The 23,178-nt window shown below is 50.2% G+C and overlaps 9 protein-coding genes across 9 annotated transcripts; 4 read left to right on the top strand and 5 right to left on the bottom strand.

Annotated features, from left to right (window-relative positions):
- Positions 1 to 61: 61 nt before the first annotated feature.
- On the bottom strand, positions 62 to 5,145 carry UV8b_02135 (uncharacterized protein; the record flags this gene model as incomplete). Its single annotated transcript, XM_043139633.1, has 4 exons — positions 62 to 122; positions 181 to 290; positions 1,122 to 4,920; positions 4,985 to 5,145. 4 exons carry the CDS (start codon positions 5,143 to 5,145, stop codon positions 62 to 64), a joined length of 4,131 nt encoding a protein of 1,376 aa, XP_042995567.1.
- Positions 5,146 to 6,181: 1,036 nt separating this feature from the next.
- Positions 6,182 to 6,904, top strand: UV8b_02134 (uncharacterized protein; the record flags this gene model as incomplete). Its single annotated transcript, XM_043139632.1, has 4 exons — positions 6,182 to 6,234; positions 6,320 to 6,408; positions 6,483 to 6,614; positions 6,708 to 6,904. 4 exons carry the CDS (start codon positions 6,182 to 6,184, stop codon positions 6,902 to 6,904), a joined length of 471 nt encoding a protein of 156 aa, XP_042995566.1.
- A 669-nt stretch (positions 6,905 to 7,573) lies between these two features.
- On the bottom strand, positions 7,574 to 8,410 carry UV8b_02133 (uncharacterized protein; the record flags this gene model as incomplete). The annotated part of the gene is made up of 4 exons (XM_043139631.1): positions 7,574 to 7,603; positions 7,681 to 7,767; positions 7,830 to 8,225; positions 8,399 to 8,410. 4 exons carry the CDS (start codon positions 8,408 to 8,410, stop codon positions 7,574 to 7,576), a joined length of 525 nt encoding a protein of 174 aa, XP_042995565.1.
- A 541-nt stretch (positions 8,411 to 8,951) lies between these two features.
- UV8b_02132 (uncharacterized protein) lies at positions 8,952 to 9,753 on the bottom strand (the record flags this gene model as incomplete). Its single annotated transcript, XM_043139630.1, has 3 exons — positions 8,952 to 9,279; positions 9,372 to 9,430; positions 9,520 to 9,753. 3 exons carry the CDS (start codon positions 9,751 to 9,753, stop codon positions 8,952 to 8,954), a joined length of 621 nt encoding a protein of 206 aa, XP_042995564.1.
- Positions 9,754 to 10,443: 690 nt separating this feature from the next.
- On the bottom strand, positions 10,444 to 10,963 carry UV8b_02131 (uncharacterized protein; the record flags this gene model as incomplete). Its single annotated transcript, XM_043139629.1, has 2 exons — positions 10,444 to 10,758; positions 10,835 to 10,963. The coding sequence occupies 2 exons, from the start codon at positions 10,961 to 10,963 to the stop codon at positions 10,444 to 10,446; spliced, it is 444 nt and encodes a 147-aa protein (XP_042995563.1).
- A 1,246-nt stretch (positions 10,964 to 12,209) lies between these two features.
- On the bottom strand, positions 12,210 to 12,719 carry UV8b_02130 (uncharacterized protein; the record flags this gene model as incomplete). The annotated part of the gene is made up of 4 exons (XM_043139628.1): positions 12,210 to 12,308; positions 12,361 to 12,423; positions 12,489 to 12,529; positions 12,584 to 12,719. The coding sequence occupies 4 exons, from the start codon at positions 12,717 to 12,719 to the stop codon at positions 12,210 to 12,212; spliced, it is 339 nt and encodes a 112-aa protein (XP_042995562.1).
- Positions 12,720 to 14,262: 1,543 nt separating this feature from the next.
- On the top strand, positions 14,263 to 15,688 carry UV8b_02129 (uncharacterized protein; the record flags this gene model as incomplete). The annotated part of the gene is made up of 2 exons (XM_043139627.1): positions 14,263 to 15,285; positions 15,368 to 15,688. The coding sequence occupies 2 exons, from the start codon at positions 14,263 to 14,265 to the stop codon at positions 15,686 to 15,688; spliced, it is 1,344 nt and encodes a 447-aa protein (XP_042995561.1).
- A 532-nt stretch (positions 15,689 to 16,220) lies between these two features.
- On the top strand, positions 16,221 to 16,876 carry UV8b_02128 (uncharacterized protein; the record flags this gene model as incomplete). Its single annotated transcript, XM_043139626.1, has 3 exons — positions 16,221 to 16,232; positions 16,315 to 16,641; positions 16,790 to 16,876. The coding sequence occupies 3 exons, from the start codon at positions 16,221 to 16,223 to the stop codon at positions 16,874 to 16,876; spliced, it is 426 nt and encodes a 141-aa protein (XP_042995560.1).
- A 1,042-nt stretch (positions 16,877 to 17,918) lies between these two features.
- UV8b_02127 (uncharacterized protein) lies at positions 17,919 to 22,767 on the top strand (the record flags this gene model as incomplete). Its single annotated transcript, XM_043139625.1, has 5 exons — positions 17,919 to 18,750; positions 18,806 to 19,531; positions 19,667 to 20,471; positions 20,535 to 21,715; positions 22,124 to 22,767. The coding sequence occupies 5 exons, from the start codon at positions 17,919 to 17,921 to the stop codon at positions 22,765 to 22,767; spliced, it is 4,188 nt and encodes a 1,395-aa protein (XP_042995559.1).
- Positions 22,768 to 23,178: the final 411 nt, after the last annotated feature.

The following is a 23,178-nucleotide window of genomic DNA, read 5'->3' as shown; positions in this document are numbered from 1 at the left end:
CGACCTTTGCTGACGTCCGAGGGGCATGCATCGGGCTTTTTTTTAATTTACTAATTTACTTCTACAATCGTTCAAGAAAGGGTTCTTGACCTGTTCCCTCATGGGCAAGCAGCTTGCCTGCGCTTCTTCTAGGTCAGAATGACTGCCACAAGAGACAGATTTTCCCCTCGGGATACTTACCTAGGTAGGTACTTAATGCCCAAGGCTCTCGTGATTAGAGCCGGTGGTTTCCATCTCGCTTCGTGCACACTGTAATGCCTAGACGCACTTCTCCTAGCCTGGACGATGCTCTGGGCTCTCTTCCAGTTAGTTCGGGAATATAATTTAGGAATCGCTGTAGTTGGCCAAGAGGCGTAGGAACATAGTGGCACAGATTGCAATGTGGCCACGGTGTAGCCCCTTCTCTGGTCTCACCAAAGGGTTCTGTCATCTGCGCCCAATCAGCAATAAATAGGTCGCGATACAATCCTGAATGCCAGAACAACATCCTATCTGGAACCATACCCAATAAACGTCGGCCCGTAAAAACATACAATCCAATCCAACTCCGGCGCCTAGCTAGTTCACCCGTAGCAGTACACAGCTCCAATCGTACATTTCCGCCCTCACCCCATTCAATCTCATCCGTCTCTCCTACTGCTCTGACGTAGACTGGGCGCGCGAGACCAGGTTCCAGCTTTTCTCAATCGTCCAAAGCTTAGCGTCGCAGGCGACTGCGGCGCCGCAAGACTGCCTTGTTCTCGGCTTGGTACGTCGCGTTCCACGCGCTCCCAATCGCCTCTTCCCCTCGCAGACTTGTCGTCGTCATGGTTAGCCAATGCCAAAGGCGGGAGGGCAGGCGGCTTGCTGGGCTTGTGTTGCCCCTTGGTCATTGCACCGCATAGTGCAGCCCAAGACTCAACCTGTCCATTGAAGGCCTCCACCACACAATTGCACTCATCACCTGCTGGACAAAGTGTCTCACCAGCTGCATGCCACTCGGCGAGACATGCTTCGTGACTAGCGCAGCCACAGGATAAACAAGGCGGAAACAGAGCGTCCACGGGTTCCAAGCAGTAAACACACCGCAGTTGCCACTGCGTGCGGTGGCATCTGTCGCAGGTTCCTACCGCACCACCTACGTTCTGGTGAGAGGACGTGTAGCGAGTCGGCTCCAGCTGAGTCTCGTGGACACGACAAATTCCCGTGACATCCAAGCCGCATCCAGAAGCCACTAGATTATGAAGTTGATCCTTCTTACCCATCGCAATGGGCGATGACCCAGTCTTGTGATGACCCATGGTACCGTTCGCCCCCTCTCGTAGGGTCGTTGAATCATGGAAGCTACCATCCGTTACGGCTATGGCTGAGTCTTCTCGTAGTACATTGAATTTCAGGACTTCGAGCCGTGCCAGAGGTTGGCCCCACATCTGCAGCATCTCGGCATAGGCATATCGATATCGCGCGTAAGTTTCTGATCGACTGCAATCCAGTAGCGGTGTGTTCAACCAGCCGTCATCGTCGAAAACGGACTGGTCTGTCTGTATTATGTTCACCGATGTAGGAATCAACGGCAATATGTCGTCTCGCCTACAGTCTTCCTCCGACAACGAAGTTCTGCCACCACCGGACTCGCCTGAAGCATTCGTGAGGCCCTGAGCCGATGTGCCAGAAGTGCTGGCGGCCGGAACGAGACTGTTGATGATGTATTCAGCGGGGCTTGGTCTCTTGCGCGCCTGATTACTCTGGTTTGGCGGTGACGAGGAACCACCACCGATAAATGACTTGGGAAGAGTTGCCGTGAAGGCTGCCGCGAGCCCAGAGTTTCCTCGCAAGATCCCCCGATTCGCAGGGGATCGAGACGCCGGTGCCGAAGTCTCGCTCTCTCCCAGTAGAGGCTTGCCTTTGAGGGGGGGCGTCTCGCTGCAAGAGTACGAGTTAATTCCTGGGTCGCCACTCCATAGAAACTCGTCAGATGTATGAGATCCAGCAAACTGAACGGGAGTGTGGAGCGCGCCAGGAGTTGTCGCTGCCGAGTTTGTATGACTTCGACTGTGAGCACTCCGTTGCCATGCTGATACGTCAGTAGGAAAATAATCCAAAAAGAACGAAGGAGCTTTGAGGGGCAGGGGCGTCTCTTGTTTCGGTAGATGTGACTCGGCGTAGGCCACACCTTCGTCTGTATACGGCTCATGAAACACGCATGAAAGCATCGCTAGCATCTGGATATCCGCCAGCCTTTCGAAATGATCAAAAAGTTTCATGATGAATTCTTTGGCAAGAGGGTGTTGTCCCCATTTGACCCTGCCTAAAAGGCCATTGTTGTCTGCTACGGTCGCAGATTCCGCCTGTAGATGGCGACTTTTCGCAACCTTGGACACCCCCTCTCTCGCAATGACCAAAACCGACGCTTGGTTGTTCTCACGACTTAACACCTCGAGGGGAATTCCTTTGGTCAGCAAAAGTGCCAGGTAGCGCCATACGTCCACAAGCTCGTCATGCCCATATTTCTCGGCGACTCGCGCATTGTGTTCGCAAACATCAGCTCCATCGCCAAAAATGGCATACTCTTCAGCGAATTCCCTCTTTGACGGCAAGTTAGCTCGCAAGTCATGGATAGAGACGAGGTTTCGTGGGCGTCCGAATCGGCGCCTACTAGTGCCTGTACCTGTTCCGGTTCCCGCGCCAGTACCACCTCCGCTAGATCGCACGGATCGGTCTTCACTCCAAGTTTTTCGAAGCTGCCTATTTGAACTGTACCAAAAGTTCATCCTGTGAATCGATGTCGAATCGGAATCATTGGAGGTCGACGACGATACATCGCTATCTAAGCTATCTGATTGGTCGTCCGTGGCAGACGCTTCGTCAGTCGCATATTTGTGCTTGGAAGGTGTGCCGTACGTCAGGCGTCCGAATCCTGCGAAGAAGGGCTCTCCTTTAGACCGCTCCTTGCTATAGAGTTCCGCGGACGTCGAGAACAGGGCTCGAGCTTTGACTTCTTTGGAAGGGAAGAAGCACACCAGTCGGCCATCAGGTAGAAAGCGAGCACCGCAAGTTCTAGGTGGGGGTGGGATGAAATTACGGTGTGGTATCGGAGCAAGTACGGTATCCGCGTCCGCGTGAGGAAGCTCTTGAGACATGGAAGCAGAACCGCCGGCAGGGATGTCCTCGTCTTCATCACTAGAGCTTTCATCTGCAAGGGCGTAGATATCATCATCGTCGAGATCCCGCACATTCTTGAAAAACGTTGTGCTAGACTCCAAGTCGACTTCGCCTAGCAAGTATGTAAATGTGACCTTTAAGCAGTTCTGTTTTCGATGCAAAAATTGATCGGCCAGTTGATGGATTTCTCTCGTGATTTTTTTGTGCGTATCTTCGGGCATAAAGGATGTTTTTTCAATAAAAAACTTGGGCGCTTTGAGCTTGGGGTATTCCGACGGGACGTCGATCTTGACTTTGACGAAAATCGGCTCCCCATCATAGCCCCACGGTCCCGTGAGGGACGCATTTAGCGTCAAATTTTCCATGTCAATATTTTCCCATTTGACTTTTGGGATCTGTGTGCTGATCCGAAGCAGCTCCTCTTGGATGGTATCAGGCTGTCCCCATTCATCGTCGGGGTAATGATGGCCCAAAAGACCATGATCTTTGGAAAAAGTACGTCGCCTGGACTGGTCCGCGGAGGGCTTCCGTCTGGTCATTGTGATTCCCTTCATCCATCCTAATTGAGCCTGAGTTCTATCCACATGCTTGCCGTGGTCGATCTTGGCCTTCATTGATGGCCCTCGCCATGCCGGTTGAGGATGGCGATTCGCGTATCCACCGCATTGCAGTCCCAATGCAGCAGCGCTTTGCCTCTGCTGCGCCAGGCCAGTAATAGCTCGATGGTCACTCATCGTCCCGGTTTTGCGATCACGAGTGGCGCTATCGTCGACAGTCCGGAACGTCTTATATGCTGCGCCTTGCCTGGTCAGGCTTAAGCCCTTTCTTGCTGGTCCGCCCTTGACATGGCCGACGGCGGAATAAAGGCTGGCATCAAGGCAATGCAGCCTCAACTCATTGTCAGTGCCCCAAGACACCAGTTGAAACTCTCGATTGTCTATTCCGTCGTTTGATATGTTACCCCGAGCCCTCCACAAGAACTCCTTGGCTTTGTTAGCTCCATGGCCCGGAAACACAGCCACGGGGTTGGGGGTATTCTCGACGGGCGAGTCTTCCGACCATAGTCGGTCATAAAGATACAAGTCACCTGGTTCGTTCTGAGGCATGGCCAGTAGACCCCATCCAAAGGGGGTGTGCCGAGCCCTCCAAACCGGGAAGTCGGTGCGAATGACGTGTTCCAACTGCTCGTCTGGGCCTTTGCCGTAATCCCAGAATCTAATGGTCTTGTCAAGAGAGCATGTTACGATACCAGTGCTACGAATGCGGTTCCAGTCTATGCCGTAAATCTTGGAAGTGTGCGCGCTGATAGAATTGACTGGTTCAGAGGCTTTCCTATCTTCCCAAATGTGTAGGAAGCGATCATGGGCAGAGGCGAGAATGTGAGGATCCTGGCGATTGAATTTGACTTGTGTAGCTCCAGAAAACCAGTCGCAGAACGTGAGAGCTGGTTGCTTGGGCCGTCGAAGGTCCCAGCAATGGACATTCCCGTCCACTGAGCAAGTAGCCAGTATGTCAGGGTGGTGAGCCGAGAAGTTGACATCGGTGATGGCACGGCTGTGGCCTTGGAGCGAGTGCTCTATGGCGCCCGAGTTGGAATCTTCTCTTAAGTTGAGGTTCCATACTAGAGCACGATGGTTGGCCGTGGACACGACCCAGTAATCTCGAATTGCGAATGGAGACCATTGCACGTCACAGACAAGCCATGGTAACCCGTGACTTTTCAGCCGCCGAGGGGGGTTATATGGAGAGTCCAAATCAATGATTGCCAATCCATCAGGACTGCCATCACCACTGTCAGCACATGAAGAGGGCTTCAAAAGGCATCAGGATGTGGGCGACTTACGAGGCAAGGGCAATATCGCGACCTGATGGGGATATCGTCGCAGATCCTACCAATCCCTCAACGTGGATCGAGCCGTCTGATTCGAAGCTCTCACTATCAAATGCAGATTTTATAACCCTGCCTTTCTTAGAGGATTTCGGTTGGTGGTCATATGATGGCATTGCAGCTGCTGGCCAGGTCTTACAAAGGACGCTTTGATCGAGGTCATATCGTGACTCGCGTGAATCCTCCGAGGTGGAGAGGCCCGTCAGGCCTCCAAGATGATATCTTTCAAGCTAATGGGCTGAGTTTTGCAACTTTTATAGCCAGCATGCTCAGTCTTGGATTGTGGAGATGACATTAGGCAGAAGAAGGCGATGTAAGGACGAACGGGGGTCGTATGTTGCAGGACGTTGGGTGAGCTTAAGCTTTGGAGGAACCAGGATGGAAACTTGAATGCAACGCCGCTGTGGAGTGACCCGTAGCACCGGAAGAACCCCCCCAAGAGGAGGTGGGAACGGAGAACAGTACATGTCAAACGTACCAGCCCTCTTAGGAGGTACCTGGTACATAGCAGTACGGAGGTACATACCTACCAGACCTCTCTTGACTCGACACCAGCCCAAAGCACAAAAGCAGGCACGCGCAACGAAAAAAAGTCTCTGAAAAGGAAGATGGCAAACGGCCAGAAAAGGGGCCAGGAGATGGCAAAGGTAGAACAGATGATATTTATCGTTTGATCCTCTTTCTCTCCCCCCCTTTTTTTTCTGGCCTCCTTGTTGTCACTTGCCGCCTAACCTCGTTGGCCACCCACAATACTGAAGCTCCATTGGAAATGATTAACTGCCCTGGTCAGGATGCTCAGCTTACAAACCTTCAAAACTTAGCGGCTTCGTCAACGCCCGTACCCACTGAAGAGAAGGAAGCACGCCACATGAACCAGCCAGACCAAGACCAAGACCAGAGCAGCCAGCGTGATGTCAGGTCTCGTGCCCCTCCTTCTTCAGGGACGAGACAAGGCTACACCTTCTGTCGCATTCTGGATGCCCCTCTCCGTAACTCCAGCCATGTTCAACTTTTGAGCTCTATTCCTGCTTCGACCCAGAAACATACCAGCGGAGATTGTGTGGCCCCCCAGAATTCTCTTGTTGCCGCTCACGCTTCTGTCTGGTCACTGATAACGCAAGGGACTTTTGGTGCCACTTACTAACCCTCAAGATGTCACTTCCCAAGCGGATCATCAAGGAGACGGAGCGTCTCATGGCAGAGCCGTATGCAGCAATCCTCATCCCCCTCACGTCTCGTCACGCTGGCGGTAGTGCCACACTTGTCTGACTGTGGATTCTTCTTCCGCAGCGTGCCAGGAATCAGTGCCGTCCCTCATGAGGACAACCTGCGCTACTTCGATGTCGAAATTCACGGTCCTACGCAGTCACCATACGAGAGTACGCAACCCTTTTGTTAACTGTCCTTTAACGCAATGCTACCGGCTCCTCGTTGACTTTAACCCGAACATCAGGTGGCATTTTCAAACTCGAGTTGTTCCTTCCCGATGACTACCCTATGATACCGCCCAAGATTCGGTTCCTTACCAAGATCTTTCATCCCAACGTCGATAAGCTTGGTCGCATCTGTTTAGACGTCCTGAAGAGTACGTGACTACCTATCTGCATTGCTGTGAACTTGTCAAATATTCGCAAAGCTTCGTATAGAAAGGACCAGCTATCTAACTTGCCTCCCTCAGACAACTGGTCTCCCGCACTCCAAATCCGCACCATCCTTCTCTCCATCCAGGCCTTACTCGGCGCTCCTAATCCCGACGATCCTCTCGCTGCAGATGTAGCTAAGAGCTGGAAAGAAAACGAACAAGCGGCCATTGCTACCGCAAAGGAGTGGACCAAAAAATACGCTCAGCCCAAGGAGGACGGTGTTTCCAATTGACATGGGGAAATGTTAAGAGAGGCTACACCGAATCAGCGGCATTTTTTTGAGGGAAAATCGCATTCATGAAGGAGTTTGACGGATAGCTTTTATTTATGCTGAGCTGTTATCACTCTGTTTGCCGTCTTTGTTCGTCTTGTTTTGCGTCTACTTATTAGAAAGCCATGAGACCTGGGCTGGCCATGCGATCTTTTTTTTTTTTTTTTTTGTCTCGCTGAATTGCAGCATCAGTCAATACTCTCCTCTCCAATGTAAGCGGGCGAACATGCTAACTTGAAGAATTTTTGCATTGTGATGATGCTGATAGTGCGGCAGAAAACCCCCCATGTGCAATCTGTTGAAACAGGGAAAATGAAAAGATACTGCTCCCAAGGAAGAATATTTACTGGTGTTGAACCGACCAGAATTGCAGCGATTCCCTCGTCTTCAAGTCCGAAAGCTTTCGTCCAGCTGGAACACAGCATGGACAGAGACAACCGAGCACACCACAAACCACTCCCAAGCTATGTAGGTATTTAAGATGATACATCGGATTAAAAGCCGAGATGGGGACAACATTTGTGATAGATGGGTATCAGCAGAGACTAGACTCTGCCTCAAGTTATTTATATCTACAATGCTAGAGTACACAAAGGGAATGATTGAGTAGGTGCATGAACCGCGCATTTATTACACCAGGGCAAGATCGCCGAACTTCTCCTAAAATGGGTATTAGCATCACTAGCTTGCCTTGAGGAAGATGTGCTCTTTTGTCAAAAACAAAAGAAATCAAATACCTTGTATCCAGGCACCATCCATCTGCCCTTGGAGATAAGTTGGTGTGCCTTCTCATCAATGGACTTCTCGGCAGCAGCAACTTCATCCTATTTTGAAGTTTTAGCATCCGTTTTTTGCACCCATACATAACATGAAGCAGGTTACATACGACAGTGAGGTCCTCAAAAGGACGAGCCTCTTCGATGTTCTTCAAGGTAGCGGCGAGATCTTTAAGCTCAAGATCAACAGCCTGCTTGGTAGCCTCAGCGTTTTTAACGGCCTCGACCTCAAAAGCCTCAATGGCCTTGAGCTGGCGGGTCACATCGTAGGTAGCGGGTTTGAACGCCTTGAAGCGCTTCTCGACCTCATCGACGACGGCCTGGTTCTTGAGAAGAGATCGGTAGGCGGCAAAGTCGACGGTAGTGGCCTGCTCCTGGAGCTGCTGGATCTTGCGACGGGCGTCCTCATTGCGCTTCTTGAAGGCCTGGAGTGAGGCGACGGTCTGACCGCGGAGGCCGAGCGAGCTGGTGATCTTGGTCCAGTCGAGCTTGAGAGCTGCGCTTCGCTGTTTGGGACAAAATTAGGAGATTTGGAATTAGCTCATCGGTTTCTCGGCTTTTTGCGGGGGAGGTTTTTCGCATTCTGCTTTCGCGAGGTTCGACCTCGGCAAGCGTTGGGGGCTTGGGATATGAGGACGGCGACAGGTAACTCATTGCCTCAAAGACCATATGTACTTACCGTGGCCGCCATTTTTACGATGTGCAAGGGTTCTTGTGGAGCGAAGAACGAATATGGTGATGCTGGGAATCAGTTGCCTGGTGACTGCCACCAGACACGACTGCAAGAGGTTCATCAGTCACGTGATACATTTCGTGACTGGATGGTACATACTCACTACTGGATTTTAACAGAGCAGCATTCCAGGTCTATCTTGAAGACAAAAACATGACTGAATGGACGAAAGGAGCAAATTTTCAGTCATCCGGGAGTGAATTATGTTTGTCCGAAAAATTGGCTGGGTCTATTTTATTCTCGAAGAATCTGGGACGAAGAGGCTGTGCATGTGCCAAATCATAGGGCAAAACAGTCCAAAATCTAGAGGGCTAATTCATAGATGCTTATAACGATTCCATGATTGATATTCGACCAACTCTTCTCGTCTTAATTTCATTGCAAAATGAAAGCCGCGGCTTTCAAAATGACCAATACAATGCCAGTCATAAGCACTTTTTTGCTCAAGTAGGTTCACAGTGAGTTCAATTCAAAGACCACTCCGTCCAAGCATCTCTTTTTAAATACTAAGGGCCATGATCGAGTTGACGATATCATTGTCATTCTCTATGAGTGCCTTCACGGCCTTCTTTCGGCTGACATTGGCCTGGGTCATGACAAGCTCAATGTCCTTATCCTCGAGACCTTCTGCATCAACCTCTTCGCCATCGTCGTCGTCGTCGTCGTCGTCGTCGTCCTTCTTAGCGTCTCCAGACTCAGCGGCCTTACTAGACTCGCTATGGTTGTGACCAGCGTGCTCGGCCTCGGCATTAGCAGCGGCCATTTGAGCGGCAGCGGCCTGCTGGGCGGTAGCGTTCACATCCTCGATCTTGGCCTCTCCGAAAACACTTTCACCATTTAATGTCAGCTTTTATTTTCACATGAGATGCACCTGCTCACATCATTCGACAAGGAATCATTTAGTTCAGGCAGTACTAACATGTACGTATTGCTATTGGGGGACTTGTAGACCTCAGGATTGTTGATGACGAACAGGATCTAGATAGCTCCAGTCAGCTTTTCTTGCCATACCCAACCTTCATCGTGTTCATACAGATGGCGTCCAAGCGGGATTATAGTCAACATACGTTCTTGGGTCGGCGGAGAGTGACACGGGTAATACCAGGAACTCGAGTAAGGTGCAGCTTCTCGATGGCCTTGCGAGCCTTCTTCTCGTTGCGGTTGTGGATCACAGCAGTAGAGCCAGCGGGCAGGTTGCCCTCCTCAACATCAGAGTCATCGCTGCTGTCCTCCTGCTCTTCTACGGTGGGCTTCTGCACAGTCTCCTCATCGGGGAGCTCCTCGACTCTGGGGTTCGCCATTTTAATTACTGCCAGAACACGTCGGTCTTAGCTTTCCTGCAGCCCTCGGTTTCTCGCGAAAAAATCGATCGAATTCACCGTAGCGTTCGAAATTTGCGGCAAAAATCCCTGCAGTTTCGCGACAGTGATTGTGGCACTTACTGATGTGCTGAACCCGAGTTCTTTATTTCTGGCCTGAAGGTGATTCTCTTGATCTGTTTGTGCTGGAGAAGAAAAGACGGCGAAATTCTAGGGTTTAGTGTGCGTGCGGCGCTAAACCAAATTAGGCAATCACTTATTTTCGCATTTCAACAGTTGACCTATTTCGCCCAACAGACAGGCAGGCATCCTTTTACTTATGAGATACCAGCTATTTCTCAAGTAAAACAAAAGGTCATCTCTGGTGGACTTTAATTCTTCGTCATAGCACACATCACAACATGCCGAAACAGTGCTTCTGGCCCTTGCCTTGAATTCATTTCAATTTCTGAATTTCCGTGTCGACGCCGTGTTCATCATTACGATGAAATGTGACATACAGCTCCTCCAGAACGGGAGTACATATAAGTGACGGCAACACAAAGTCTTGTTGCCCCAATGGTTTTCTTTTCCAGCCCAGGCCCATGCCGCCCGCTCATTTCAATGCTCTCGCCCTCAATCGTTCCAAAGCAAACTTCCATCTACTCCAACCAAAAGATCTGATTAACAAAATTATGCCGAGGCCTTGACCTTGGCCAGAGCCTTGCGCTCCTCAAATCGTCGCTGCTTCTTGAGTCGCATAACCTTGAAGCGGTCGAAGTCGGTCAAGTTCTTCCTTCGCTGCATCTGCTCGCGCTTCTTAGCCCAGTTGCTCTCCTTCCACTTGGCGTCGATGTCGTTCTTCTCCCATAGCTTCTTGACGACACCATTGCGGGAGCCGCGGATGAGTCCCTCAATAACAAACTGGGAGAGAAGACACTTGGCCAGGGGAATGGCTTGTCTGGGGACAGCCAAGGCAGGGTCGGCGGAGGGTCCGTCAACGAGAACCTAAAAGCCACGGTTAATCCCACTATTCAAAGTCCGTTCGGTTTTGTCGATCGCGATGTTGTCTCTTTCAACGTACTCGCTTGTGGTCGATGATTTCGACGATGGCAGCCAGTCTGCCAGCAAAGGGATGGTCGCCGTTGATGGCAACAATGCGGCCAACCTCGACAAGGCGCCAGTTGGATCCCTCAATCACTGCTTCGCCCATGGTGACGGTGTTCTAATGGCCTTTTGGTCAGTCGCACAGTTCGTTACAAGGCTGACAATCGATTTTGGATGCTAAAGATGATGAAGAGCATTGTGCATACCGGAATTCGAAGACGGGTTGCCTCTCGAAAAGTTGTTGGTTACTGCAGCTTCTGACACCGTGGAGTCATCAACGACTTTTTTCCATCGCTCGGCTATTCGGGGTGTGGGCAGAAAGGGAGGGAACCTGTGCCCTAAGCCCAAAAACTACCGGACTTTTGTTTTGCCATTATCCGCCACAGACCCACCTAATGTCCCGTGCACGGTCCGCAAAGCTTTCGCTTATAATTTCTAATTCTGCTGAACTTTGCATTCTGACCTTTTCTATATCACATTTTTCATGCATATACAGCTGCAATAATTTCAAGATCAGAGCTGGACAGTTTGGCACCGTCCTCGCCTTGACTCTCAAGATTCGGGTATTAGCGGCTTGGGCCTTTAAAGATCAGCATCACCACAGGCCGTGTTACTGCACGTGACGATGCTGCAGCTGCCATCTGCTAGCCGCTCTTGAGCAAGAGTCATGGATCGCTGACGCGCGGCCACTTCCTAGACTTGCAGATCGGGCTGCGGTTGATGGATGTTTTGACTCTGTGGTTTGCTGTCTAGGCAAGTCAGAACTTGACTCGTGACTGAAGCATTACAACTCTGGCGACCGTTCTATGTTCAGATATGTCTCGCCACGGTCAGCCGACCAGTTTGCTTTCCCAATTCCGTTTGACGAAAATAGCCGGAGGTGTAATGAAGGTACGTTAAAATTTTTGCAATACTCTCAAGCACCACAGCACCAAGTCCAAAAAAAAACCATTATCTGCACACATTGTCATGATGAGGTAATTTGCGATTGATACCTTTCGGTGGCTCTCTCGCCGGAGTAGCTATACCGATCGGATATTTGATATTTAATTCTTACATATTCTGAACCCCCAATCTACCATTACTCTACTGTCGTTGGCAAACTGTGTTTGATTCTACCCGACTGACACTATTCTGGGCAGGCCTCATTGGACGTAAAATTATAAACTGATCTATTCTTTCTTGTTGATATGCCTACACATTGGGCAATGACTGCAGCTCGACTCGTTGTACAAACACTCTACCTTGAAAGCCAATCTTGCTTAGGATGAGGTTTGCTTGTCAAGCTTATCTACTCGTGCATTTTATGATTCTTAACCTGCCTCATAGGTGACTCTAGCCCTGTCTTGATATCACGCCTTTCCCTTGTTCTTTAACTCTTGCTCTTCTTCAGCAGCAATCTGTGCATCAATCTTGGCTCCTTTGGATGGCTCATTGCCGTGTAACCTGGCCTTCGGCTTTTTAGTGGGCTAACTGTTTATTGGGGGGGGGGGGCGGCCATACAGGAAGAGTCGGATCCTTCTTGAGCGCAGCAGTCTCGAAATCGTCTTCAGATCCTTGCTGTTTCTAGACTTGTATTAACATCGCCAGTCAAGCCGAGTCGGTGCACCCGAGTTACTCTCCATGCGTACCTTTTCTGCAGCCGCGCGGTTGGAAATGGATCTTTGATCCTCTGCAGAAGCAATTAGTTTCAATGAGGCACAAGATTCATTCAATTCTCACGTACTAGGATCATTCAGCAGATGTGCGCCAGGCTGGCCTTGTTCATATTTCGTAGCCTCGTCACGCTCCGACTCTTTGACATTGCGCTGGTCACCAGCTTCGTAGACACTGGAGTTGCCTACGTTTGAGTTTCCGGGCATTATTATGGATGGCGATATTGGCCACTTGGGGATAATGAATAGGGGTGTGCTGTGCTGAATTCAATGAGGGCATTGTCAAAGATTCAATTCAGGAACGAAGGCTGGCTTTGCATTTTATTCCGTGATGGCAGCGGTGATGACGTCTTCGAAAAATGCGACTAGCGAGCAGGGCTCCGGCAACGTCATCCATTCATCAGAGCCCCGCCCCTTCTTTCTGCCCAAGATGCTGCTAAGGAGCGCTGTAGTTGCTGGGCCGCATCTTTATGAAAAACTGCACGGCCAGCCACGTTGATGGGCCATGCTTGCAGACAATGGATACGGTTGGCAGACGAGGTATAATGCTCTAATGCATATTCATCGCATGTACTCCGTACTCCGTACGGACTCTGAAGTAGGTCAACGGTGATTCCGGCCACCTATTCCAGCCCAACGACTACCCGAGGTACCTAGGAGATATTTAACTGACAGCAATCCGCAGCGGATCCGTAGGACCGTACATGTAGTAGTCTATAATCCAAGCATTGATCCCTCTATATATCGGTGCATCGCATTGCATGCCCGGCCTTAGTCAAAAGTCAGAGAGTCAGGAAGTCAGGACGTGGAACTACACTGTGGAACCTGTGGCGCTAGCCTTGAATGTTGATTGGCTTGCATGTACCCGGATCCAAATAAGTGCGCCTGGCGCACTCAAAAAAGTTAAGTGGGGATTAGAACTTGTACTTGAGTACGCCAAATGATTTGGCGTACGTAAGAGCCAGTTACGCCAAATCATTTGTTGGCGTACTGACTAACTGCCGTTATGCGCCAAATTGGCGCATTTTCTTGCCAACTATTCCTTTTACAGGGCATATAAGCGGCCCCTGCTAGCGCGATATATCGTGAACAAGGGTTGTGGTGTTGTGGTATGCTTCTATAAAATTTATGTTGCAGATCCTCACTAATTCTGGTAAGGCGCCATGATTTATGTCGTTGAGTGCGCCAGGTGCACGTACTTGGATCTGGGCCGTAGTCCGTGGTATGTATTCATCTTCTCATAGCATATCTTTAATCTCTTGATTCTTATGATTAGGTTCCCTTGTACTCGCCTTCGTAGGGCGATTAAACTGCACATAAGTACCTAGGTAGGTATTCAAGATAACGATAGACGGCTAATTTGAATCCGTTATTTCCGCTTAATGTTCATGCTGTGTACTCCAGCTAGCGAAACACGACCTGCAGTACGGAGTATACAAAGTCAAGTCGAGTCAGTATTTAGGTGACCCACCAAAGGAAATAATCTCATCTCTTTGTGGGGCCATTATACGAGTCTCGAAATAGGGGAATGCTGCTGTGGGATAAGTCAGACCCTTAGAGGGAAGGGGGAAGAGATGGGTGGGGAGGGGGTGGAAGAAGGAACGACGAGAGAGAGACGGAGAGACGGAGAGAGGGGGGGGAGACATTTCACCTTGCAACCGACTTTGATGATGCACAATTTCTATTATCAGTTTGTTTCGAAAGCAATACACGTTGCCCTTGAAACAGCTGCTGCAACTCCTCGTTAGCCATGGAGAAGCATATTTTCTTTGATAAAGCGCTGACCAAGGCCGACAGAGTTGTTCTGAAAAGCTTGGCCCAGGACATCAAGACGCATCCTACCCGACAAACCAACAGACGGCGAGATGGCGAATTCGACTTGGACTCTGGCCTGGGATCAGAGGAAAGCTGTTCAAGCAGCGATGAAGCTCCGCCATCCGGCTGCCACATCGAGGCCAACGACGTTGCTGCTCTGAAAGCATCCCGAGATCCCAAGAGCGCGAGTTTTCAACCAACGGTACTCTTGTCTGTCGATGATTGCGCATCTCACCTCCATCCGCTACTCGACCAATATCTTTTACAGCCATACATTCGGCAAGCTCGCAAAATTGTTCGACACGAGACTGACGTCGCCATGCTCACTCATCTAATCATTTACTTGACCACCTCGGTGCCGAGCGCACTGCTTCTCTTTCGCCACTTCACCTATCCGCACGCCATCCTTCACTTCATCATGCAGATGTACTATGTTGGCACGTACACCTTGATGCAGCATCAGCACATTCACCAGCGAGGAATCCTCGCCAAGCAATACGGCATGATTGACAAGGCGTTCCCTTATATCCTGGATCCTCTGATGGGCCATACCTGGAATACATACTACTACCACCACGTCAAGCACCACCATGTGGAGGGCAATGGCCCTGACGATCTGTCATCGACAATTCGATATCAACGAGACAGCGTCCCGGACTTCCTCCACTACGTTGGACGCTTCTTTTTCCTCGTGTCCCTGGACCTTCCGTTGTATTTCCTTCGCAAGAACAAGCCCGGCTTGGCGATTCGGGCAGCTGGATCCGAATTTGGAACTTTTGCATTCTACCACTTCATGTCGCGTCTTGTGGGCTTCAATGCGACGCTTTTCGTTTACCTTTTGCCGCTTTTGATGCTTCGGTTGGGGCTGATGGTTGGTAACTGGGGTCAGCATGCCTTCGTCGATCAGGATGATCCCGACTCGGATTTCAGGTCCAGCATCACCCTTGTCGACGTTGCGGTAAGTGCCCCTCGCCCGGCCCTCCCTCGATGGAGGAAGAAGAAAACAGTGCAAATCCATAGGGGCTGACGGTCCGTTGCAGAGCAACCGATTCTGTTTCAACGACGGTTACCACACTTCGCATCACCTGAATCCACTTCGGCACTGGCGCGATCACCCAATGTCGTTCCTGGAGCAGAAGAGCGCCTATGCACAGGAAGGTGCCCTTGTGTTTCATAACATTGACTTCTTGATGATTACTTTTCGTTTGTTGCGTAAAGATTATGAGCATCTTGCGAAATGTTTGGTGCCCATGGGCGATCAAATCAGTCTCACGATGGAGGGCAGAGTCCAGTTGCTGAAGAAACTGACGAGAAAGTTTACCGAGGACGAGATTGCAGAAAAGTTTAAGAAATCGCGATAACTGTGCAAAGCACATCACGGAGCAACAGAGAGCGAGAGCGAGCAACATTGCATGGCGGCCGGGAAATCTGGAACTGGAGTTGGGGTTATCATCAATGGCTTTAGAATAATGCATGTGTATATATACTTTTATGGCTACGGGCAACTGCACCGGTTTATCGTAGCCAGAAGGTTCAGCTTGTTGTTAGCGCAGCGTTGCTTTAGATCCGGTCTGCAGGTGGTAAATTGAGGCCTTGATATTGAGGGCTTAACTGTGACTTGCATTGATATGATTGGCGGAACCGGCCCATGTTTCATCAGCAAGCAACATGAACCAACCAGACGTCATTCGGCAACTGTCAATAACATACCTACCTAGGAGGTAGGAGGTAGGTAGCTTCCCAATTCAAACCTACCAGTCAACTTTCTAGGAGTACTTGGTACTTCGACACTGCACGACATCCATCTTCTTCTTTTCTATTCTCGACCCCTAAACAAACGTCCGCATCTCCGCATCTCCGTTTCTCGTAAATCATCGCGGGGATACAATCGCAATGTTCCGATTTGTGAGACACCCATAATGAAGCAGAGAAGACGAAAATCACAACCAAATTTGCACAACATTACAGCACGCTGACATTCAACTAGCACAAAACCCTCGATATCGTCACCGTCTTCCACAAAGCCGGTTCTCCTTCCTCAGCACGTGTCGCCAATCTGGTCAAGCAAATCTCTGCCAATGCCCAGGCTGGCGCGACCATCGACCAGGCAAGCGACCATAGCCCCCAGACCATGGCTTCTCGCGATCCATTCGAACTCAACATCACTGAGGAACCTCCTACAGTGGAGCAGGTTCAGACTATTCTGGGATATGTCGACAAGAAAAGTATCTCAAAAGTGATCAATGGGGCGCGCGATGAAAAGGATGCGTTGAAAAAATTTCGCGAGAGCAAAGAGAGCTTCTTGAGACCGGTGGTGAGCCACATCCTATTTCAATCATCTCGAGTTCAGATTACAACACAAAATCTGGGGTCCTAAATTACCTGGTCAACAAACCAAGTAAAAGCAAATATGGAGAGACGATGCAGGAGTGAAGAGAGTTACGCTAACGGTGCTTTGATAGACTGTAGATTGGAACAACGGCAAGGCTATCGCCGGAGATAACGAGAGCGAGATTCTTAAACTGCTCAAGGCGCAAAGCAGAGAATGAAAGACTTTACGAAAAGCTCGAACTATCTGTAACTACCCCACTCTTGAAGTAAAGTAATGGATGTCTGTTGTGTGCCGAACGGACCCTTGTTTGTCTACTGGGCTTGGCCTTGCCCTTCGGATTTGCCAATTCGGGCAATTAGTCGCTATCCATTCGCGTCCTCTATTGTCATTATTCTGATTGCGGACCAAACGGAAGTTGTTGAAATTCACGGCATATCAAAGCATACATCTACTTCCAACACCTCCCCCCACGTGACAAACGCATGCTCAGAAACTCTGACCAGACATAGCAAACGCGGCCACATTTCTCTCGTGAGTATTCCTGTGATGATATTCAGCAGTCTAACGATGGATGATCTACTGACTACCATTAACAGAAAACCAAGCTGGCACGCAATGGTACTTGAATCCTGTGTACTGGAGGTACCTCCTCGTCATTCACTGCAGGTAGGTCATAGCCATAGCTGCCTCATAGCCTGCGGCAGGTACTTTGGGTAGGTACCTTAGGCACACATCGTCGACAGAGAATTAATATATACTGGAACCTGCCCTGTGAATTGCGATTCAACAGCTGTCCGGCTTATCTTCCAGCTGCCACCATCTAGTGAATTCATGAACACGTGGAAAATGCCCTCTCGGTTAGTGTATAATATGTAATTCAGCAATCGCTCACTTTTTAGATCACCTTCTATGACTAGATATATCCAGCCCCAATCGACTTTGAAATGGGAGGCACAATGATTCTCTCCTGATTCTAATACTCCCGTTACGCTTCTTTTCCTGTTGGCCATTTCAACAACGTTCGCTCTCTTGCTGTGCGGCGTCCTCGAGCAAACGGCGATTTCTCCTCATCCGGCCTTCCGTCTCCCTAGTAGGATTGACGCTGCAAATCGAGGTTTTCTCATCGCAGGAAGGAAACTTGTGTGCCCTTTGACAACACCGACATATAGTTTCTGTTGCTCGATTTATCCTCGGCCTCATCTCTCTCCCTCTCTCTCTCTGCGTGTGTGAAGCTTTTAATAGCCACTTCACTGTACACCATGACGGTGATTACAAAATATCCTCCGCAGCCTCCTCCACATGTCGTCCTCGACGCAGCCAACTTTCCTCGGATCCATGCCAACACTCAGCCGCTGAGTGGGCGGGACAGATTCGCAAGGATTTACCCCAACGGACTCCCACAGGTCTACAAGATGATGGCGCCGAAATCAGAAAGCGATCCTCCACAAATCTACGTTGAAGACTATCTACCCATAGGATTCTACACAAAACCCCCGCCTTCCGCTCGTGCCGTCTTCTCAACAGGCAATGGCAAACGCCCGTTTCGAGAGATGAAACACATTCTACCTGCGAGACGAATCCATCTCTGGGATAAGGATGAACTTCAGTCCGTCTGCAATTCGATTCGCAAGACTTACTGGGAGCACATGGGGGCCATGACTCAGCCGTACTGCTGGGACGATCTGTGGACGTACTTTGATGCGTTCGACTTGTATCACTACGGGGCTCTAAATCTTTGGAATGTCATAAACCAGTTATTTCACGAAAACGTGATCATCTTCTCAGATGTGGAACGTGAGAGCGCAAATCTTATTGGTCAATGGGCAGATAGTTGGATTCAACTTGCTGAGAATCAGCGCAAGTTGAAGGAATGGGCAGACAAGAGAGATTCCTCGATTGTGTTCCTTCTCTCTCACGAGGATAGACGCAAGATGGGAGATATTCCAGACAATCTGATTCCTTTGGTGGCAAGCGCTCTGAAGACACGTCGCGCGTTGCTTCTCGCCGGAGCGGATAACTTCCGAAAGAAAAGAGATGGACCGAACGATGTTTTGTCTGCTTGTAAAAACAGGAGTTTCCAGAACTGGCTAGGTAAGCAAGCTGTTCGGGCTAATTCAATCGTTTTTCTTCTTACGGTTTCTTGTAGCTGGCGAACAAGTCTTTGAACATAACGCGCTTCCCTCGCCTCCTGTTGCCGCTGAGCATCACTGCTCGCCCTCCTCGAAAAATAAACCGGCGCCGTGCTATTTCTACAACGGACATCATTATTTTCAACCCGAAAACACTGGTCATTCCAATAAGCAGAGGACGGCAACCCAGTCCTCGAGTGCTGTCGAGGCTTTGCAGAAATCCGCGGCTGCTGCTGAGACGAAGCGCTTGCCAAAGCCGTCCGGCCATGATAGCGGCCATATTATTGCTCACGGCACTTCAAACCTAGCACAGACTGAAGTATCAAGCCATGATGACGAAGCAGCTGTTGGCATCAACCAAATACCTCAGGTCACTGCTGTAAAAAAGGGCATCCAGCCGCTATCCAGGGGCGAGGTGGCTGCGGAATCATCCGAGCATCGCGGCATAGACGCTGCGTCAGCAGATGCTGTTAAAAATGATGGATCGGGTTTGGCTGTGGAAGGAAACCCGACATCTCCTTCACCCATGCCTCGCAACAGTCGTCTTACTCATGGGAAAGCGGATCATGCATTGCCCAGGGTGCCCTCGCTTCCTCATCTACGTCAAGCTCAAACGCAGCATCTCTCTCCCGAACAAGCCAGCCTCTCTGGGGATCCTTCGCATATTTTGAGCATTGGAAGCCCGATAAAGCGTCCTCATCATCAGAATGATCAACGCCCTGCCACAGCTAGTGGACAGCCTGGTAAGCATTCAGTCATCACTAAATGGACGCGACGGGAAAGTAAAAGCAAAGAAGATGGTGAGGGACAGTTAGCTGCTACCTATTCCAGATGTCAGTCCAGTTTGCAAAGACCGTATCCCAACTATAACCCCGTAGTGCATCAATCGTCCAACTTCGGGGTTACTTGGGCGTCACAAGCACCCGCTGCTGTCAATGGAAGAGTAGCCAGTGTTGGCTGTGACTTGCCTTCTAGACCAGCTTTCATCGACAGTCGTGCTTTCTCAATTGCCAGTGGCCCTTACAGTGGCTCTCTACCAGATAACGAAAAGAAACTCAAAAATGCCCATGATGGAGCTCAGAATCAGATACAGAGACAAATCACTGGCGCTGACGGGGAAAATCCGACGCAACTTACGTCGAGGATTCCCCCAGAAGCTACACTGAATAGTGATTTGGGCGAGACAGAGTCGAATGACGACAGCTCCGTCTCCAAACAAAAGGATGACTCAAATCGCGTCTTAACATCAAATCTGCCTGTTGACGGCACCAGCGACCACGGGAACCTTGGTAGCACAAAGTACCAAGAGAAACGAGACTCTAAGAGCCAAATGGGTAACCCTGGTTCCATGAATGAGCCTCTTCAGCCTTTTTCCCTGCGAACAACTTCCGAAACGACACAGTCTCGTCAATGGTGTCGTGACGGGATATTAGCTTCCTCCAGCCGCTATGACAGAAAATTACACTGCAACAATAGCCCGAGTGAGAATTATCTCAACTATACTGAATGCACCTGCAAGAAGTGTGCGGAACGAAACAGAAGTGTGTGGGTGAGAGTCTTGAACAGCGAATTTGACTCGAAGGATCTTCAATCGCGTCTTAAATCTGGCCTCGGTGATTGCTTTGGAGACGTTGACGACGTGATTCCTACGCACCACAAGCATGGTAATGCCTTTATAGTACGGTAAGTTATTCCCGGGCTGATTAACATGGCTAAGTGACATTGCTCAAGCATTCATATTGCTAGGTTCTACAACGAGAGCTCTGTTCGACCGGCGCTGAACTTTGGTAGCGGTGATTTACGGTACCTGTCGCTGCTTCTGGCACCAGTCTACCGTTCTAAATGGATGACTGGAAATTATCCGGCACAAGAGAAGAGACGAAGGGCCTATAATGAACAGAGACAGCAAAATCAGGATGTCATGCGACCTTGGTGCATGTACCCTGCTGGTTTCGGTGCCCCTATGTTTCCAGGTCTACTTGGCTCACAGCCGCCTCACCCACATAACGGGCAGTTTTCAATGACCCACGGGCCATGTAGTTTCCCAGAAATCCCTCGAGGTAGCACTGTTCCATGGCAGCGCCCGAAAGGCGGCTCGGACTCAAAGTATCGTTATACCCGCGGCGGACAACAGCAAAAGTCTCAGATGCAATTGTCGCAACCGCAACCGCCGCCGCCGCACCAACAACATGCTTCCGTTCCAGAAGATGGAAAAGCGGTGGGAAATGATAGAAAGCACCAAGTTGATGAAAACGAAAAGTGGACCAAGCCAGCAGAGGGCAAGTCCCGAACCGAGCCGCTTTCTGAGGAAGCTTTGGATGATAATTGTTCCCATGAGAAGGGGAGAGTTTCTACGCCTCAGAGCCAGCCTAGTCGCTCCTTGAATCACAAAGTCAGAGTGTCTCTTCCACCCACGACGCCATCGAAACTTCAGCCGGATACACCGACAACTCAACAAAACACGGAGTTGGTTGAAGTTGGGAAATCACCGACAGAGAGTCAAGCATTCATTAAGCCAAGCAAAGACATGACGCCCGAACCCTCAGAAGCCCAAAAAGACTCCCAAAGAAAGCCAGAAAGCGATTTCGCGAGCAAGAATACGTTGTCAATATTGCAAAACCTTGAAACACACACGACAAATACCGAGGCTACCGCGGATGCGCCATCACTCAGCTTCCCTATGCTTGCCGAAGATAACATCGATTTGATGAAGCAGGCACGGCCCACGATTTCCGTGGCACTGGGCACAGATAGAATCCCAAAAACTCCAATCAAGGTCAAGCCCGGTAATGCTAAGAAGCACCCGAATTCCGTTGCTGACACCGACACGTTTAGCCCCTATTCGAGTGAATTCAGAACCTCATCACTCCCCAGCACGCCGGAAACAGGCTCTCCCCATGAGAACCAACCCAAGACTCCGTTCAACAGTGAGACGAAGAATGAGTCGCACGGCAGACAACGTCGTGGGACTTTGTCCTCATCTGCTAGTCCGCTGAAGGGCACTGTTAAAGGCGCCAAGATAAACCGTAAAAAGCATTCACACACTGAAACGTTTGGGGATGATGATTCGTCAAACGTCGCTGCTGCCCCGGAATTCACCTCTTCAAGCTATCGTCGAGAAACAGCCTCTGTGAGTGCTGAGGGGTATGGAAGCCAAGTTATAGATGAAGAATCCACGGTTCAAAATACCAGCAAGAGAAAAACGAAGAAAAATCGGTCAAATCATAAACAGCCATCTCGGAGTATTTATTGGACAGGACCAGGTCAGCCGTTCACACCTCCACATGATGACGGAGAGCGGGGCCAAGAATCGGCTTGCCAGCCTGTCTGTTTAGAGGCGAACATAATCATGCCATCTGACGACGGTGAAGGAACCGAGAACCAACGGCGGGACTATCATGGTGGTAGCGATAACAGTTCTCCGCAAGGCAGCTCATGTCCATCGGAAACCAATATTGGCTCGCTCAAAGTGGCGAAGAAGCGAAGAAATGCTCGAAAGTCGAAGCCAAGTTTTTCAAGAGCAGGGCGAGGTCGGAACGATGAAGGAATGACGGAGAGCCGCAAGAATGTCCCCCCTGCTGAGGCGTGTTCGAAATCCACCGCTTGTGTGGCAACGCCGTCGGCTGCAGATGAGAAGCCCGCCCAGGACCAAACTCAACACGGTGTAACCACGGAGGCAGATGCTGCGTCGTACAGGAAAACTTTTGACGATGCTGATGCGCTTGCTGAGAAAACGGAGGTGGCCTCAGTTCATAATACGGCTACTGGAGGACCACAAGACGCGCACTTGCCCCCGAGTTCTAGTGAGCAGCATGAACGAGACGTTGGTTCGAAGTGCGAAGAGGATGCATCACACGCAAAAGCCCACCATGCCTTGCCGCAGGGAGCTAGGTACGGCGAGCTCGATCAAGACGCGTGGCCGTCACTACCGGGGAGCCAGGTCATACAGCAGGGCAGCTCCCGTTGGGCTAAGAAATAGTGATTATGCGGAGGAATAAGTTGAGGGCAAGAGGGATTCTTGCTGGGTGTTGCGAAAAGGCCGAGATGACAGGCGGGCGAGGACAATGAAGGACAAACTACTGGGCGCCAGGTTTAGCTTTATCGGAAATTGGCATACATGAGGAAAGATGACTGGATAGTAGGGTGAGATTGCAGACGAATGCATAGAGGGAATTGAACTGTCTGAAGTTGCGCCAGCCGTGTCATGTCCCGTCCCGCTTGCCACCGAAAATGACAATGGCGACAAGTCGTCGACCCTGCAGGTCACGCAGCTGATGACCCCAGCTGAGCTGGCAGGCGCTTACAAGAAAGTTGCCGATACAGCCTTGTATTCTTTATTCTTTATTCTTTATTTTCCTTTCATGTACAACGGGGCAGGGGTCTTGAATCA

This window comes from Ustilaginoidea virens, chromosome 2, assembly GCF_000687475.1.
Source record: "Ustilaginoidea virens chromosome 2, complete sequence".
Lineage (NCBI taxonomy): Eukaryota > Fungi > Ascomycota > Sordariomycetes > Hypocreales > Clavicipitaceae > Ustilaginoidea > Ustilaginoidea virens.
The sequence above is the reverse complement of the archived record's forward strand: the minus strand, read 5'-3'. Positions and strand labels throughout refer to the sequence as shown.